Source organism: Eulemur rufifrons, chromosome 8 (genome assembly GCF_041146395.1).
Source record: "Eulemur rufifrons isolate Redbay chromosome 8, OSU_ERuf_1, whole genome shotgun sequence".
NCBI classification, from domain to species: domain Eukaryota; kingdom Metazoa; phylum Chordata; class Mammalia; order Primates; family Lemuridae; genus Eulemur; species Eulemur rufifrons.
The window spans coordinates 28288657-28306241 of record NC_090990.1 but is presented as its reverse complement, the minus strand read 5'-3'; the positions used below and the strand labels follow the sequence as shown (position 1 = coordinate 28306241).

The window sequence follows — 17585 nt, the reverse complement described above, 5'->3', positions numbered from 1 at the left end:
CCAGCATCCTGGCTGGTCTCCTTGTCTTTGATTTCATCTCCTCGCATTCCTTCTGCAAACTATCCAAGATAGCTGAGTAGCTGTCCTGCTTAGAAACTCTTCTGTGAGTCCCCGTTGCTTTTAGGAGGAAGTCTGAGACCCCTGCCGACCCCAGCCCCGATCTAGATGCAGCCCTTCTTGCAGGCCACCTTCCTGGCCCTGGAATACGTGACTACTTCAGCTCTACTGGCAGACACTCGTCGAACGTGCCTGGGCTCCAGCGAGCCTCTCTGAAGCAGCATCCTGCCCCTCTGCCCCTTTGGGTGGCTCTGAGAGCCCATCCTCTACGTCTCAGTCTCCCACACCAAGCCTAGGGCCAGACCTGGTGGGTGGGGCAGGGCATGTGGAGCTGAGCGAATGTGAATGTGAGCTGTGACTGGACAGGGCTTCGGCTGGGAGCCAGACCCAATCCCGCTGACCCACTATGATGCTTCTCTCCGGGTCTCAGTTTACTCCAAATGTTCTATGGAGATTTAGAACTCAAAACCCTTGTCCTGGCACAGTGGCTCACAACTGTAATCCTGACACTCTGGGAGGCTGAAGGGGGAGGATCCCTTGAGGCCAGGAGTTCGAGACCAGCCTGGGCAAGAGCAAGATCTGGTCTCTACAAAAAATAGAAAAATTACTCAGGCATGGTGGCATGCACTTGTAGTTTCAGCTTACTCAGGAGGCTGAGGCAGGAGGATTGCATGAGCCCAGGAGTTTGAGGTTGCTGTGAGTTAGGCTGATGCCACGGCACTCTAGCCTGGGCAACAGAATGAGACTCTGTCTCAAAAAAAAAAAAAATTTATTAAGCACATATAACAGTGACTGTTAGTAACACTTTATGAAATTTATAAAAGTAATTCGGCAGAACTTCATTGGTAAAAATGGAGCCCCCTTCCCACCCAAAATGGAGCCCAGCATCCAAGATAAAATCCAAACCTGAATAGTCTAAGCACTCCTCTTTGTCTGGGCTTCATTTATCCATCTATAAAATAAGGAGGTTGGACCAGTAGTTCCTGATCTTGCCGGCTTTGCTTTCCTACGATTTTTGGAGCTTAGCCTAAGTGTGAGACCCAGTGGTGTGCTGGGGCAAGCTCCTACCAGTTTGTGAGAACTGTCAAGTTTTTAGGAATTTTTCAAGTTAGAACAACCATTGGTAACTTGAAATTGGTTATGGTGGGAATTACTTACACCATGGAAATCAGAGTGCTACCAACTAGGCTTTCCCCACCACCCTGTTCCCCACCAGACGTGTTTTTGTGTTTGTTTGTTTTTTACCAGCGCACCACTGGTGAGATCCTCCCTCATACGACACAAACACATCTAGCCAGGTACGTCCTCATCTCCCAACACCATTGGAACAGTTGTGCAGAAAGAATTGCAGGTCTCTAGGGGCAGACACTATGGGGCCCAGATCACAGAGTCAGCCCCAGCATAGCCAGCCCCACAAGCTCAGGCACGCCCGGGCAGGAAGCACAGAGCACAGGTGTGGGCACAGTGGCCGTCTGCCTCCAGTCCGTCGGTCACTCTCAGACTCAGGTGAGTGGACCGTGGGACCAAGGTACTGGAGTCTCACAGAGATGGGGTGGAATTCCAGTTAGGTCACTGTTGGCTGTGTGACTTTTCGCCAGGTCCTTCTCTGCACTGGAGCTCGGTTTTCTTATCTTTCAAATGGGGACAGTCCTGACTCAGTGAGATGGTTTCCAGGATTAAATGAGAACACCAGCAAGTGAACACAGAGCCTCCGCACCGGGCCTGGTACAGGGTGGGTGACTCGTAAACATCAGGTGAGGCTGTTACCATACCTCCAGACGCTTTCTCCCCACCCGGTGGCACCTGGGGCTCAGTGTGCCCTGTCACTATCTAAGTCTTGGCGCAGAGGGGCTCAGTGAGTGGCTGAGGACACAGACAGAAACAGGTAGCTCCGTTTTCCGGCTTTTATGAAAATTAATAACATTAATAGCTCACAGACATATACATCCACATACACCGCTATGTACACAGTCATTAAGTTATTAATTAGGCTCCGTATAAAACGTTTCTACATTAGTGTTCCGGGCTAGGCCCCATCAGTCCTTGGCATATTCACAGTCGCAGCCCCAGGGCTCGGCCCCACAGGCAGGCGGAGGGGAGGCAGGAGGCTGTAGAGTGGCCGGCCCCACGGCCAGCACGGCAGACGTCCTGGGCCCGCTGACTCTGAGTCTTCGGTTCCCTTCCTGGACCCTGCAGACCAGCTGCTCAGCAAGCGGGAAAACAGGTCTCGATGCCTCGTGTGGTCTGGTGGCACAGGACCTCGGCATGGTGGCTTCGGCAACACAGCAGGCCCTAGAGGATGCTGGCCAGCTCTGTGGAGTCTGTGTCAGAGCAGCCCGAGCTGCTGGCTTCGTCCCTGCCAGAGCCAGAGGAGAGGGGTTGGAGAAAGTGCCCTCACCCCTCCCCTGCCCCACAGGATCTCAGCCCTGCAGTCTTAGCCAGCTGTGGGACTCGTGTGAGCCACAGGGCACAGAGCTTGTTCACTTTCACTTTCAGCACAGAAATTGCTGGTTGGTCCGTTTACTGTCCTTGCTGCTCATGGGCACCACCAGCTCTAGCACTATACTCTGGCCTGGGCTGGCATGACTCATGCCCCCTGCCCTCTGGCCTCCTGAAAGGCAGGGCTCAGGTCACACCTGAGGTCCCTCATGCCAGGAGGGCAGTGAAGGGTGCAGGCTCCAGCCCCAGCTCCACCCCTTATCAGCTGGGCCAGTCACTCTTCCTGGCTAAAGCTCAGTTTCTTCATCTGCAGGGTAGGAATCGTAGGAATTTGTCACCTAGGGTTGTTGGAGGACCACAGAAGGTCACAAATCAGCACTCCCTGAAATGAGCTCCTCCAGGACAGAGATTTTTGTTTTGTTTGCTAGAGCAATGCCTGGCATCCAGTAGGCATCCAGTAAGTGTTTGTTGAATGAATGAATGTAAAACCACTCAGCGCAGTGCCTGGTGCGTGGCTAAGTGTTGGGGCTGTCAAGAGAAGATGTGCGGGGGGAGGTGAGTCTGGACTTGGCCACAGTCGTCCCCTCCGCCACCAGCTTGTCCCCTCCCCAGTCTCACCTCAGAGCCTGCAGGGCCTTCTTGTTCTGCCGCCGCTTCTCCTCGTCGATAGGGTACAGCTTGAAGAGCAGCAGGCCCAGCAGGATGAGGACTATGGGAGCCATGGTCACCAGCATCTTCAGGGTAAACCTGACACGTGCCGGCTGGGAGCAGCCACGGGTCTGGTACCCGGCAAAGCTGTGGGACCCAGTGGGCAGGGAAGTGGTGAGGAAGGGGTGCCTGGGGCCTGGCCCTGCCAGCCCTGCCCCAGGCCCCCAGCCCACTCACTCGAGACTGAGGGTGGAGATGCCCAGTGAGACTCCGGAGGCAAACTTGGTGAAGAAGACATAGAAGGAGAAGAAGATGGGCTCGGTTCCGTGGGAGTGGGGCTGCTTCAGGTGGAAGTCGTCAATGACGTCGGGCAGCATGGACCTGTGCAGAGTGGCAGCAGCCATGAGGACGTGCCCACCTAGCAACCCCGGGCTCCCACTAACCCAGATGGTGCCTCGGTGTCAATGGGAAGAGGTGGCCCTCGGGGAGCTTGCAGCACCGCAGGTGCACGGCTCAATGAGGGGATGGCACCTTCGCATGAATAAGAAAACAAGACCCCCTCCTCCAAGATGAAGTAGCCCCATTCTAAGTGCTCAGCTTGGCAAGTAGAGCGCAGGCCAGATTTTAGTCCCCATTTTCCACCCTGACTAGGGGGTATTGCACAGTTCCCAACCTGCACAACCATATAGGGTAGACTTGCCCCATCTCCAACCTAGGCCCACAGAATGGCCTGCAGAAGGAGAAGCCCCCATAGAACTGCCCCCAAGGCACTTCAGAACTAGGGGTGAGGGGCTGGGGAATACACTCAGGCAGGCCTATATGTACCTACCAGGGTAGTAAGAAGGCAGCTGCCACACTGATGCCAGCTGCCACGGCTACCACATACGTGACGATTAGGTTACTCTCCATGAGGGCCACCAAGATGAGAAATGGCACTGCTGACTAGGGGAGGGGAGTGAAGGAAGATGAGTCAGCTGGGAGGCTCTTATCAGTCACCCAAAACTCAACCTAGGCCCTGCCCTTTCAGCCCCACTCACTGAGATGCCAACGTATACAGCCGTCTTCTTGCCAAACCGAGTTAGGAACCACTGCCAGATGGGAATGGTGAATGTGGCCGAGAGCTATGGGTGGACAAGAGGGTGAGGGGGTGAGTTAGAGCCACAGAACCCCTCCTACGCTTCCCGGGACCCCAAAGGTGCTCCAGCCCTGCCCAAGAGCAGTTAGATGACAGCATCTGAGTAGCAAGGACGGCCACAGGCACCTTTGACAGCTCCCCAGGGGAGCTGGGAGGTGGTCCCGAGGGATCTCATCTCCTGCCTTCTCCTACCTCTGAGCACAAAGTTCCACAAGGTTCTTGGCATCCATCCCCTTGCTTTTGCTGTGCTCTCCACTTGAATATCCAGCCCCATACTTTCTTTCACAGTCCTACCTATTCAAAGTCCAACCAAGTATTCCGGGAAGCCTCCCTCATCCCTTCATGGCCTCAAGTCAGTCTGGGAAATATCCTCCGACTATCCAAAGAACCGTCCCACTGCCACTTCGGCCCAGGCTGCCAGCCCATGCTCGTGCCCTACACGTACCATGATGGCCAGGAGTAGATTCTGGAATTCGTTGCGGAAGCCCAAGGTGTAGGTGCAAAACAAGGCAAAGTTGCCCTCCACCAGCTGGGGGATGGGGCAGGGTTGGGGCAGGAAATGCAAAGAAGGAGGTTATGTTGGGGCTGAGCCTCCCCAAAACATTCCCTCTGCTCCAGAGACCTCCGTTCACCCCACCCCCATTCTACCTGCCCCTCAGGCTTCATGACATCCTGAGTCCTCTGCCTACCCGCTCCCATGACACCCCCTCTCGGGCTGAGCAGTCAGGTCCCCACTCACCATGAAAGCCAAGGAGGTGAAGAGGAAGCCAGCGATGAGCTTGATGTATGGGCCATGGCTCATGACCAGACGGAGGCCCCGGAAGAAGGATATCGGCTCAGCCTGCTGCGTCTCATAGGGTTCTGGAGACCACAGGGGACAGTGAGGGGGCAGCAGAGGCCCCTCCCAACGCCTGAGAGCCAGACAGACACAGCCACCTGTGCTTGGGCCTGCACCCCTTCCCAAAGCGCCCCTCACCTCTCTGCTCCCGCACTCCCAGGGTCAGGATGACAGCACAGATGACATAGATGGAGGCAATGACCCCTGCTGCCAGCAGGTATGCATTTTGCTATAAAGGAGGTGAAGGCGACATACATAGAGACAGTCAGTCTGGTCTCATCCCAGCAGCCCCACTGAATGATCTTGGGCCAGTCCCTTCTCCTCTGGGGGCCAACTGTCTCCACCTGTGCACCTCGGCTGGCTTCGGTTTCCTAAGGCTGGGCATGGTTCAGATCAACAAAATGTTAAGAAGCCAAGTGTGGAGTCTGAGAGCCCACAGTTCAAACCTTCTCCAATCTCTGCAATTCACTAAGTCTACAACGCTGGACAAATGCAGCCTCTCTAAGCCTCAGATTCCTTATCTGCAAAGTGGGTATATGGGGCCTGCTAATAAGCCTATTAAATGCCCAACATTTAATAAACATCAGCTATTATTACTGTTTTTAGGATGACTGCAAACCATCTCATTGCTCCTCATCTCCCCAAATCCCGGCCCTGCCAGGGGCCTCACCGTGTCTCTGAGTGAGGTGGTGCTCTGCGTGCGATTGGCACTGTCTGAGGCCACTGCAGAGCTGTTGGGGTCCTGGAGACAAGGTGTATCTGCTTGGCCCACGATCTGCCCCTGGATCGCTGTGCCCAGCACCGTGCCCAGCACCTCCACGGTCATCCCTGGGCAGGGAAAAGGGGGTCTTTAGGAGGAGCCTCATGGCTTGTGGGCCCAGGGAGGAAGGTCAGATGGATGGGAGCCCAGCTCTAGCTCCAGTGGGGTGGCTACAGGTGGCGGGGCAGCCAGCATGTTGGCCTGAGCACGTGGCCTTTCTCTGTATGGCCTCTGGTTAGTCCCTGCACCTCTCTGGGTCTCACCTGAGCAATAAGCGGAGTGAGTTATTTTTAAGATGGTTTCACACCCACACCCAAAAGCAGAGCGGGGAGCTGGGCCCACAAGGGAATAGGTATGGCAGGAGAGTCCCTGGTGGGTGGGGGCAGGGGGACCGGGAGAGACTTACGGTAGGCTGTGGCAGAATCCCGCTCGCTCTGCTCTGTGCTGATGAACATGGTGAGGGCTGAGTAGGGCACGTGGAAACACTGGCACAGAACAGAGGCCCTTGGCCAGTCAGATGGATGGACAGACAGACGCGGCTTCAGGCACCAACCCTGGAGGCTCCAGGGACTGCCCTCATCCCTGCCCCCAGAGATACCCAGGGGAGGTGCCCACACTCACCGTGACCAGCGTCTCAAAGAGGCAATAGAAAAGCAGGTACCAGAGGGGCTGGACCTGCGGGAAGTCGGGCACGAACCAAATGAGGAAGTAGGCGATGATGGCCAGGGGCGTGGAGAAGATGATCCTGAGGAAGGGGAGGGTCTGAGTGGGGCTGGAAGCCAGAACCCCAGAGCCAGGCCCCGCTGGGCTGCTCTGTTCCACAGGTACCCGCTGGGAAAGCAGTCCCGGCTCCTGAAACCACCCGCCTCTGGGCATCTGGGAAGAGGCTGGTGGCCAAGCCTAGAAGGGCACCCTGGGACGGGGCCTGGAACTGCAGTCCTGAGCAGGGGGTGCGAGAAGGGCAGACCCTGAGTCTCAGCCAGGCCTCACGAGGAGCCCGGGCTCCAAAGGCAGCAGCTTCCTGTGGGCTGGGGGAGCAGCAAATGGAGGCTAAGACCGCAGTGGTAGGGCAGGGAGCAAAGGAGCAAGCTCAACACCCACGTGTTCCCACAAGTGCACACTCATCCAGTGCACACACATGCCCTAGTCACACACACGGGGACGCGGGGGTGGGGTGGCTGGGGGAGGGGCCCTGTGGGAGGAACCAAAAGGGAGTGAAGGCCTGCCTCCCACGTGTGGGTCCCACACGCCACAAGGGGTGCGACCTCAGTCAGGATGGTCTAACTTGGTGGCATCAGTACAGAAAGCCAGCTGGAGCCACACTTCAGGGAGCCAGCTCTGGCTCTACCAACTAACTATAAATAACTTAGGCTTGGGGAAGTTATTGAACGTCTCTGAGGCTCATTTCCTCATCTGTAAAATGAGAACAGTAACAGCGCATAACTTACATTCAACGTTTACTCAAGAAATATTTATTAAGTGCCAACTATGTGCTGGGCACTATTCTAATTACTTAGGATGGATATATCAGTGAACAAAACAGACAAGAAATCCTTGCCCTTGTGGAACTTACATTCTAAAAACATAAAAATCATTTAAAAGTTATATATATTATTCAGCCTTACAAAGGAATAAAATTCTGACCCATGCTACAACATGGACGAACCTTGAAGACATTATGCTGAGTGAAATAAACCAGACAAAAAAGACAAATAGTGTGTGATTTCCCTTATATGAGGTACCTAGCATGGTCAAATTCATAGAGACAGAAAGTAGAATGGTGGTTGCCAGGGGACAGGGGAAGAGGGGAATGGGAAGTTCGTGTTTAATGGGTACAGAGTTCAAGTTTGGGAAGATGAAAAGTTCTGGAGATACAACAATGTGAATGTACTTCATGCCACTGAACTGGACACTTAAAAATGGTTATAATGGCCAGGCACAGTAGCTAGTCCCAGCTACGTGGGAGGCTGAGGCTGGAGGGAGCTGGCCTTGCAGACATCCGAGGCAAGAGGGGGCCAGGCGAGGGAAGAGTCAGTACAAAGGTCCTTGGTCAGGGGTCAGGCAGGTCTGAGGAAAGGTGAGGCTGCTGGGGCTGGAGTACAGTAAGCAAGGGAACAGGAATCAGATGAGGAGGGAGAGGAAATGGGACTCCTTACAGGCTGTTGTAAGGATTTTGGTTCTACCTCATAGGGTTGAAGTAATTTTGAGACTTACATAAGTTGATACTAAAATGTCAAACAGTGCTTGGGCCACTAAGTGCTACGGTTATCCCATCAGGAAAGCGCCACAGGAGGCCGGCATGTGGTGACTAGTGCAGGCCAGGAAAGCACTGGGCTGAGAGTCAGACCTCAGGCCCAGCCCCGTGTGACACCCCTGCCCACTAGGTGGCCTTGGGAACTCCAGGAATGTGAATGTCAAAGTATCCGTGGTCCGAAGGAGAGGATTTAAATGTAGGCTTACAGCAGGGGCTGCCCTGAGGGGGCTGCAGGGCTCCTGAACCCTGACAGGCCCAGCCTCTTACTGCGCTGAAAGAAAAAGGGGCTCCAGGTCTCCGGGCCTGAGAAGGGGCCCAGGTCCTAACTGTGGTATGGATGGGCAGGCCACACACATGGGAGCGCCTCAGCCCACAGGCCATCCTGTGTGCACTCAGACACGGGTCCCACCAGACAGGTGGGCACACAGACGTGGACACCTGCTAAATCAGAACCCAGCCTCAAAGGCCACCAGCCACTTCCCCATGCTGGCTGCCACACCTGCCCAGCAAGAATCTCTCATATCCTATCTCCCACAGGGAGACCCTGCCCACCTCCACCCTTCCCAAATCCACGTGTCCCCTCAGGGAACAAGGGCTCCTCATCGCCCTCGTCAGACACCCCATCCTCTGCTCGCAGGCAGCTGCAGCTGCCACTGAGAAACCCAGTGTGACTGAGAGTAACCCGGCCCGCCGCCGGGCTAGCCCAGCAGCTGCCTCCCATTGGCCGGGCCCCATGAGGAGATGTGGCAGCAGGGCCCCGCCTTCCACCGGCTGCCAGGGAGGCGGGCACAGGGCCAAGTCTCATGGGCGCCCAGGGAGCCCTGAGCAGCCTGCCCAGGTAAGGCAGCCTGTCCTGTCCCCGGCCCTGAAGTCTGGATCAAAGACTCCAACCTGGGCCTTAGCCAGGGGCTGGAAGGATTGGGGTGGGTGGGGGGCCTCGTGGGAAAGGAAGCTGTCAAGGAACAGGGGCTGGGGGAAGAGCTTTGAAGGCCGGAGACCAGGTATGGGCGCCCCTGGGGCAGGAAGGCGCCCACTTGAGCCTGGATGGGCTGGAGATGAAAGGGGTATATCCCCCCACCCTCTGAAGCAGGATGTCCTGGAGGGAACCAGAGCCCCGGCCTGACAGCCTGTCCTATGTGTCTCCCTTGCTGTCTGATCTATGGCACCACCTCCCCCGCACCTTGCCCCATAGCCTGAGGCTGAATAGTGCAGGCTTTATACCAAGAGAAAAGGGAGTTCACAGCATCCAAGGCGCGAGAGGTTATGGGTCTGCTACCCCATTCCAGTTTTACCCCGACCCCTGCTCCACCAGGGGGTACCTTGAAGAGGTGTGCAATTGTATGTCACTCAGGAACTGTACTTTAAATATTTAAAAAAATTTAATCCTCACCAAAACTCTGTCAGATAGACATAGTTATTTTCCCTGTTTTACAGATGAATAAACTTGAGGCTCAGAGATGTTAAGTGACTTGCTCAAGGTTGTACAGCTATAAGTAGTGAAGCAGGTCTCCTCTCAAGCACTCTGAAGTACTACCTCTGCCATGATGGGAAGCGACTAAGTGGAAGATGTTAGAATTCCAGCTTCACCAAGAGGAGCAAGTGGACCTTGGGGAGCAAAGGGGCCTGAGCTGGTGCAAGCTGCCCAGCCTAGCACTTTGGCCAGCCTGAGAATGAACTGGCTGAGTGTCCCAGTGCCCTGCCTGGGGAAGCTGCGACCCCAGATAGGGTTTCAACACTCTTGGGCTTTTGCGTCATTCCGTCTCCTCACCCCCTAGCCTGTGATAAGCCAGATGGAAGGACCAAGGGGCAGATATGCCAGAAGCCCCATCTCCTGCCACCTTGAAGGAGCCTCTTCTACTCACCAGGGCATGAGGCGGCCCAGGCGGGTCCAGGAGGATTTGCTAATGCAGAAGCCCACCAGGGGGTCTGTGAAGGCATCCCAGGCTCGGCCCACAAATAGGATGATGGAGGCAGGGAAAGGGTCCACCTGGAATGTGAAGAGGCAAAAAACAACTCCCTCATCCTTCTTCTCACCCCAACCCTCATTCACAGGCAAAAGCCGGGGCTCCTCCTCCCTGCTTCAGCCAGGCCTTTGAGACCCAGTGCTGCTCCCACGTGGGCGTGGGCATTAAACATCTTCGCTGGCCTTGTTAATAATGACAATGGCATTTCTCCAATAACAGTAGCACTGTGTGCCTCCTTAGAGGCTTTCCCAGATCTGTCCTCTTATTTCCTGCCCTCCACTGCCCTTGAAAACATTCCCATCGATTAGAATGAATCCAGAGACATTTCTTTCCCTCCCCCTCACAGCTCTGAGCCCCTGACCACCTGATATCAGAAAAAGCATTCACTGGGTTACCACAGTTGGCCTCAGTTTCCCCATCTGTATAATGAGAGTTATGATTTCTATCTCATAGGGTCAAGCTCTATCTTGGATGTGGAAAAGGAGTCCATAGGTACTTTTTAAACAGTGACCTGTCACTACACACTCAAGCTATCCCTCTCCCCACAAACCCTCTATGCCCTAAGTATGGATTTTCTGGACTCCTCCCCATCCATCAAAGCCCTGCTATGCTATTGCTCCGGGAAGCAGGTGTTCTCTCTCCCACACTGTGGTCTCCCTAGTCTAGCCCCCACCCCTCCAGCTCTCACACTCACTACAACACAGTTTTATAGTTCACACCCCACTCAAGATCCAGCCCATGGAAGTTGCTCAAAAACTAGCTGCTGAATAAAGTCATTTGTCCTATCTGGGGCTTAGTGTTCCCCACCTGCAAATGGATACAACTAAGATGCCCTGCTTCCCAAGTCAGATGCTACAGAGAGGAGATGACTAGTGAGGGAGCCCTGATAGCCATGGCTGTTTAGCCTCCCACTCTCCCATCCAAGCAGGGTGAATTCTCAGGATGCCAGGCTGCTGGCCAAGGCTCCTCAAAGCACAAAGTAGCCCTGCTTCACCCTCAGTACCCCTCCCAGTCAAAGACCGTGTGTGTGGGGGCACTCTAACTTAGCCCAGCACTTGCCAGCCCCTCTGCCCACCAACCTGCCTCTGCTCCTCAGGTGAAGGTGAGAGGCACCTTGTCCACAAGCCTGGCAACATCCACCAACCCCAGAGCCAAGCCAGCTCACTGTCTTCCAGCCAGGGACGTGGTGTGCCAATCTCTTCTAAGAACCATGTCACTAGCAGGCCTCGTTCTCTCTCACGCTACCACCTTCCCCTCCAGGCTCTACTGCTCTTGCTAGGCAAGGAGGAGTTGCCAGACCTCGCCAGCTAAGACTCCTGGGGTGAAGAGACTCCCCTCCTGGATGCTTTCCAAAGTCTTCTCATTTCTCATCCACTGTGATTCTGAGAGGCAGCAAAGGAGGGATTTCTGATCCCATTTCACAGATGGGAAAACTGAGTGAACTAACCCAGAGATGCTTAGTCTTTCCCACCTCAGGATGCAGGAGGAGCCCTGGAGGGCTCAGGCTACTCACCTGAGCAACATCCAGCAGGTAGATCTGAAGGAAGAAACCCAGGACACAGCCTGTCACCTGGTAGGGGGCCCCTCCAACTGCATAGCAAAGCTTGTTGCAAATGGACAACTGTTGTTTCTTCTTCGGTTCCTTCTGGGAAGAGGAGAAAAGGATGAAAAGAGGCCCAAGATCCTGGCCTCCATCCTAGAAGGTTCCAGATGCAAGACCATCCCTCCAGCCAACTCTGCCAGGAGGAACAACTCTGCCTTGCCCTGTTCCACCCAGGGAGATCTCATTTCCCACAAGAAAAAAGTATTTTCTGTTCTTAGGAATCTAGAAAAAGGGAATCCACACTCCTGTGGAAGTTGTTCCTAAGCCTCCTCCCTCCCTCCCTCAAATTCTAAGGAAACTTAGCCCACCATCTCTAAAGAACTCCTGCCAAGGCCTCTTTCCAAGTTACAGAGGGGGAACATGCTCTAGCAAAGGACCTGTCCCCACCCGGCACCAACTGCCGCAACCTGAAAATCCTCTTGCTGCCAAAAGCCGCCTGAGCCCAGCCCAGACTCCTGCCCTGGCTCAGAGGCCAGTATCCACCTGCCTGCTGGTGAGAGCTCTAGAAAGTTGTAGGGGCCCAGCCTAACTAGCTGCAGGCACAGCTGTTCCTTCCATCTGTCCCAGAGCGTCCCTGGCCCCCGTAGGCAGCCAGAGCTTCAGGCAAACCCAGGAGCTGCCCTACCCTGAGGCTCCCCTCCTCCCACCAGCTCCTAGGGGACCTTGGAGAGGAAAGGAAAGAACTCCAGATGCAGGACTGGGCCTTCTCTGAGCGGGGCACTAGGGAGGTTGGGGTTGCCCAGGGAAAGTAGAGATTACTCATACATACTAACAGCGTAATTGCTCACCCCGGCTCCTTCCAAGAATCGTTAATAAAATGAAAAGAAAAAGGCGGTCACCTCCCTGGCAGATATCTATTACCTGAGATCCCTTCCTGGGGCCGCCTGATTTCATTCGGTCCTTCAGTAGGTCCCCAGGGCTGGGGCTAGGGCCGATTGAGATGCGCGAAGCATCGTGCGTGCGCGAACACCCACACTCACACAAACGCCCGAGGAATGCGGCTCCTTTAAGAGCAGAGCCTTGTTCTTATGAATGAACTTGAGCGGCCCTCACGACAGAGTTGAGCGCGAGAGTAGGGAGCTGGGAGTGAGAGAAGGGGAATAAAGGGGGTTCCCAGATTTCTGGGGTCTCCCCAGTTTCTAAGGCGGCAAACTCCAGCCGCTCAGCACAGAAGAACCGAAACCAGCACAGAAAAGCCGGGCACCATGTGGAGCTGCCGGCGGAGCGCTTCCGCAGAGATGGGGAGTAGGGGTGAGCAAACGCGGGCGCCGGCGCCTACCGACCTTCTCCATCACCCTCTGCCCCCGGGGCACCCCCAGACCCTCTCCTACCAGCAGGCCTGCTTGTCCCTGGCTATCTCAAGTGTCTCTGGACCAGATCTATCCCCCAACGCCCCCCTCGCCTCATATCAGCCTGCCCCCCACCCCTTGCCTTCCTCTCGGGGTGCCAGACCCTCACCTTCGCCTGGGCCGGGCGTTCACCCGCTTGGAGGATGCCGGTGGGCAGCAGTCCCGCCGCGGAGCCGCTCTCGGCGCCCTCTCCTTTGGCCATGACCCGCGGGCCACGCCGCCTGGGACCAGGACGCCGGGATGCTCCTGTGTGCCGTGGGCCTCCGCTCCTCGCCGGGCTCCTGCCGTAACTGCCGCTGCCGGTGTCGCCGTGCACTAGCAAGCCCGGCAGGCAGGCGAGGCACGCACTCTGCTGCACGCCCCCTCCGCGCCTCTTAAAGGTTCGGCCCCGCTGTCTCGGATCCGGCCAATTCCTGAGCCCTGCTGTGCCGCCTCCAGCCAATCCCCTCGCCCGCCGGCCTCCCGCCCCCGCCCCTGCCCGGCTGCGCTCTGCAACTAAGCCACGTTCTCAAAGCCGCGGAACCGGCATCCGGCTGTGCTTGCTCCTGGCAACCCGAGAAGGCCGGCGAGACCCCCTGACGCGCACGAGGAAACTGAGACCCTAGGCTGAAAGTGAACTACCCAAGGTCCCCCAGAGTGAGTTCGCCCTGAGTTGGGCCTACGATCTACAACCCATGACTTTTGACCCCCAGGCCTAGGAAAGGAAGGGGCTCGGAAGCCCACTGCCCCCTTTAAAATCTGGAGTCAGGTCAGTGTCTCCGTCTCCAAACCTGGAGGATGTAGGTTGGCACTTTCGCCACCGATGCTCCCTCTCTCGTTCCTGTCCCCGCAGGACCTTCTGTTCCCTCCTCCTGCCGTTGCCATCTATGCAGTGGGGGAGAAAGACGAGGCAACTCAGCAGCGGGCCCTACCAGGGCTGCAGCCACTGGTACACTGTGATACTAACAGTGGCCTTTTATAGATAGCTTTCTCCAGGCTTAACATGATCTCTTTCGGGCCTCACAGCCACCAAATGAGGGTGGTACTATTATTATCCCCATTTTACAGCCAAGGAAAGGGAGACTGGAAGAAGTGAAACAGCTGTTTTATGGCAGAGCCAGGTCTGGAAGGTTTTGCCTGATTCGAAAGCCCTTACTCTCAACAGCTATCCTCTGTCTCTCTTAGCATAAATTACAGAAAGCTGAATGGGGTACATGTGTCTCCCCAACAAGAAGCCCTGGGAGATACAAGGCTACAGAGGCCCCCTGCGTTGAAACAATCAAGGAAAGTTTTGAAAAAGAGAGTTCAGAGTAATCTGGTCCTTGAAAGAAGATGGGAGGACATTAGTCTGGCACATAGCCAGAAAAGAACAGCGTTTAATTGCACCTCTGGGTCCCTTATGCCAATGTCACCCCAGTCTTCCCAGTTCTCTCTGATTAGTGAAGGGGTTGCTGGGACTCTCAAAAACCACTCACTCCTGTTACTGTGGCTCTCCATGTCAGACTCTTTTTTTCTTTCTTTAGATCTCTGATTGCAGGGAGGAGAAATGAGGTCTGGTTGCTCCAGGATGGCCACGCCAAGCTCCCTCAAATGCCCTAGCAGATCCTGTCTGGGCACACAGCTCTTGGCCACTGCTGAACCGAAGAAAGCCAAAGTGAGGCAGTCGGATATTATGAAAAGGGCATGGACTGGCCTCCCCACCTCCACCCTCAGCTGTGTGATACTGTTCTGTCCCTCGTCGTCCCCACTTTGGACTTGAGGTGGCTACGGTGGACTCTATGATCCCTTCCAACCCTAAAATCTTCACTCCCAAAGAATCACACCACATCACAAGTGATCTGGATCCCTCACCAGACCATGAGTTCCTTGGAGGTGGAAGCCATAACTTTTTCACTTCTGTAACCCCACTAACTAGCTTGGGGCTTGACGCATAATAGAAACTTAATAAATATGTGTTTAGTGAATGAATGTTCATTCTTCCCCCCTAAGGTACAAGCATAAGAGGAGCCCATTTGGAAAAGCCCTAGGCTCCTCCATTTATAGGCTGTGTGGTTGACCCTGTGCAACTCAGTTAACCTCCCTGAGTGTAAAAATGTGGATATTAATAGTAGCTACCTAGGAAGATTGTTTGGGGGATGAAACAAGAAAGTGCACAGGAAGCATTTAGCACAAGTGCCTGGGAGCTGAGGCTGAGTTGGTCCCCCTCCTGGCCTGATTCCAGTCTGTCAATGTAGCAATGCAAGATTCCAGATATGGCCTGACCAAGCCAGCACAATAGGCCTATTATTTCCCCCAGTCTGGACGCGACACATTGTTAATGCAGCCTAAGACTGCTGGGCTTCAGAGCCTTTCTCTCCCATGATTAGTTCCCATCAGGTTGTGGTCAACTAAATCATTCGGATCCTTTTCACCGGAGCTGGGGTCAAGTCAGGTCTCTCCCCCATCCTCTGCTTTGTGTAATGTCTTGAAGCTCACAACAGAACAATGTCATCTTGCTTATTCCAGCCTGTCAAAATTGTTTTGGATGCTGGTTCTATGGCCTACTGTTTTCTCTCACTCTAAATTTAGATCCAGCCTGGCCCTTGCAACTTCAACTTCACCAGCCATATTGTTGGTCAGGACAGAGTCCCATAACACACCAATAGAGACATTCATTCACCATTAACTGAGTCAGGGCACTGCCAATCCAACAGCTCTCAATTACCCAGCACCCATGGTATGATGGGCAATCACTATGCTAAATACTTTATATGTACTGTCTGATTTACTCCTTACAAACACCACTGAGGATGGTCATTTTTATTAACCCCATTTTATAGATGATAAAACTGAGGCTAAGAGAGGGGAAGCAGGGATTCCATTTTATAAACACAATGAGGCCCCTTTTTCTGATGATGAGCTTGGTTGTTGGTTTCATCATTTAGAGATGTTGTCTTCTAGGTGCCTACAGTCCTGACCAGATGACTCCACTGGCCCCCTTGGGCATTCTCCTTCCTACCTCCTTACCCTCATACCACCAGGCCTAGAGCCCAAGGGGCTTTGCTGAGGCTCCAGTCCATGGTGGGCAGAGAGCAACCTCACCAGCTCTATTAGCTTCAGGAGCCTGGAGCAGAGACCTGGGCCCGTTCTTTGTAGAAACATTCTTTCCATCTGGAACAGTGGCTTCTCCCTGAGGGACATACAGCTCCCTACTCTGTGGTGGGACCAATCTCCCAGCAGTCCTTGACCCTTTCTGGGTCTAGCCCAGCCTCATAGCCTGGGGCAAATCAACCAAAGAGCTCCCCTTGTTGTTCTCCACCTATCTGTATCCTGATGGGGATCAAGCCCCGCACAGTGGGCTCTTTTATGTGTCCCTAACATACTCCACTGAGGCCAACAGGGGAGGCCACCTCATACCTCGAGCTTCTTGGGAGGCAGGGCAGCAGAGTTAAGTGCAGAGATCCCAGAGTCAGGTTACCTGGCTTCATATCCTATCTCTACCATTACAGTTTACTTTTGGGCAAATTACTGAATCTCTTTGAGCCTCAGTTTCCCCAGCTGTCAAATGGGGATGATAACTGTACCTATCTCATAGGGTTGGCATGAGGATTAAGTGGAGTGCTTGGAACAGTGCTTAGCACACGGTAAGCACTTAAAAAGATTTATTATCATTATCAGGTGGGCAAAATCTCACCAAGTAAGGCCACTTAGGTCAAAGGGGAGAAAACTTGTTGGTGAGTGGTTAGGGGCTAGATTTATGTCTGGTGACTCAAGGTGGTATTTTTGGTGCAGTGGGATCCTGGGATACTTCCAGGGCAGAATTACCAGGTGGAACTGTTGGGGTGCTGGTGCTAGGATATTGTTGCTGAGTGAATGTGTTGCCAGATGCCAGTGTTGCCAGGTGGGGTAGCTTGCAGTCTGTCATCCAGTGGTAAGATCTTGTCAGTCCCTAACTGGCAGCCCTACTCCCTGACTTCTGAAGAAAAGGAGCCATGCCCATGCCTTGAAACACACTTGGCTTAACCAGCCACTAGAAAGGTGGCAGTGCTCTGTGGGACCAGCCACATTAAAGAGGTGAGGGCTGAGCAGGCCATGGAGCAAGGACTTCCTGGAACAGCCGCTGTGATAGGGATGCTTCAGCCTGTTTCCCATCTTGCTCCTTTGTTTGGCCTGTGGGGACGAGGCAGGCAGAAAATAGGGAGGAGGGACTCTCAAGGGTCCCAAGAGAGGCTCTCTGGGGAGGAAGTTATTAGAGGGCCCTTGAAGTCACTTGACTTCAGTTCCTGCCTGGATGTTGGTTGGGCAATTGGGGAGCAGGAGAGGCCTCCCAGCTGATCCATCTGATCTCATGAGGCTGTGGACCACTCCCCAGGGAGGTCCTCTGGGCTGGGCGATGGGTCTGACTGCCGAGCCTCAGTTCTCAGGGGGCTGAGGGGTATGGAGAGCACCCAGAGATTCCTTGGGACAGCTGGTACCCACCCCCAACAACCAATGTCCCAGTGTCTTCTCATCTTAGACTTCCCTGAGGTCCTCCCAGAAGAGAGAGACAGACCCACTCTTTCAGGAAGACTCTGACTGCT

At 54.5% G+C, this 17585-nt stretch overlaps 1 protein-coding gene across 5 annotated transcripts; it reads right to left on the bottom strand.

Annotated features, from left to right (window-relative positions):
• Positions 1-1952: 1952 nt before the first annotated feature.
• On the bottom strand, positions 1953-13398 carry MFSD2A (MFSD2 lysolipid transporter A, lysophospholipid). 5 transcript variants are annotated; one of them, XM_069477747.1, is made up of 14 exons: positions 13157-13398; positions 11609-11740; positions 9994-10157; positions 6499-6622; positions 6284-6362; positions 5788-5945; positions 5256-5346; positions 5019-5140; positions 4725-4808; positions 4182-4265; positions 3974-4086; positions 3382-3525; positions 3115-3291; positions 1953-2413 (listed from the first exon to the last, which is right to left on the bottom strand). In XM_069477747.1, the coding sequence occupies exons 1-14, from the start codon at positions 13247-13249 to the stop codon at positions 2350-2352; spliced, it is 1629 nt and encodes a 542-aa protein (XP_069333848.1). In that variant the 5' UTR covers positions 13250-13398; the 3' UTR covers positions 1953-2349. The 5 variants fall into 5 exon arrangements, with proteins under 5 accessions (XP_069333848.1, XP_069333849.1, XP_069333850.1 ...); XM_069477748.1 differs by having other exon boundaries at positions 9994-10118; XM_069477749.1 differs by having other exon boundaries at positions 9994-10118; positions 13163-13398.
• Positions 13399-17585: the final 4187 nt, after the last annotated feature.

What these genes read in the sequence shown, in the direction of transcription:
- MFSD2A (XM_069477747.1), bottom strand. Translation starts at nt 13,249, where the DNA reads ATGGCCAAAGGAGAGGGCGCCGAGAGCGGCTCCGCGGCGGGACTGCTG. An exon ending in TCTTTGAGACGCTGGTCACG is followed by an intron (nt 6,363 to 6,498) that starts GTGAGTGTGGGC and finishes GTTCTGTGCCAG; the next exon opens with TGTTTCCACGTGCCCTACTC. An exon ending in ATCTCCACCCTCAGTCTCGA is followed by an intron (nt 3,292 to 3,381) that starts GTGAGTGGGCTG and finishes TGGGTCCCACAG; the next exon opens with CTTTGCCGGGTACCAGACCC.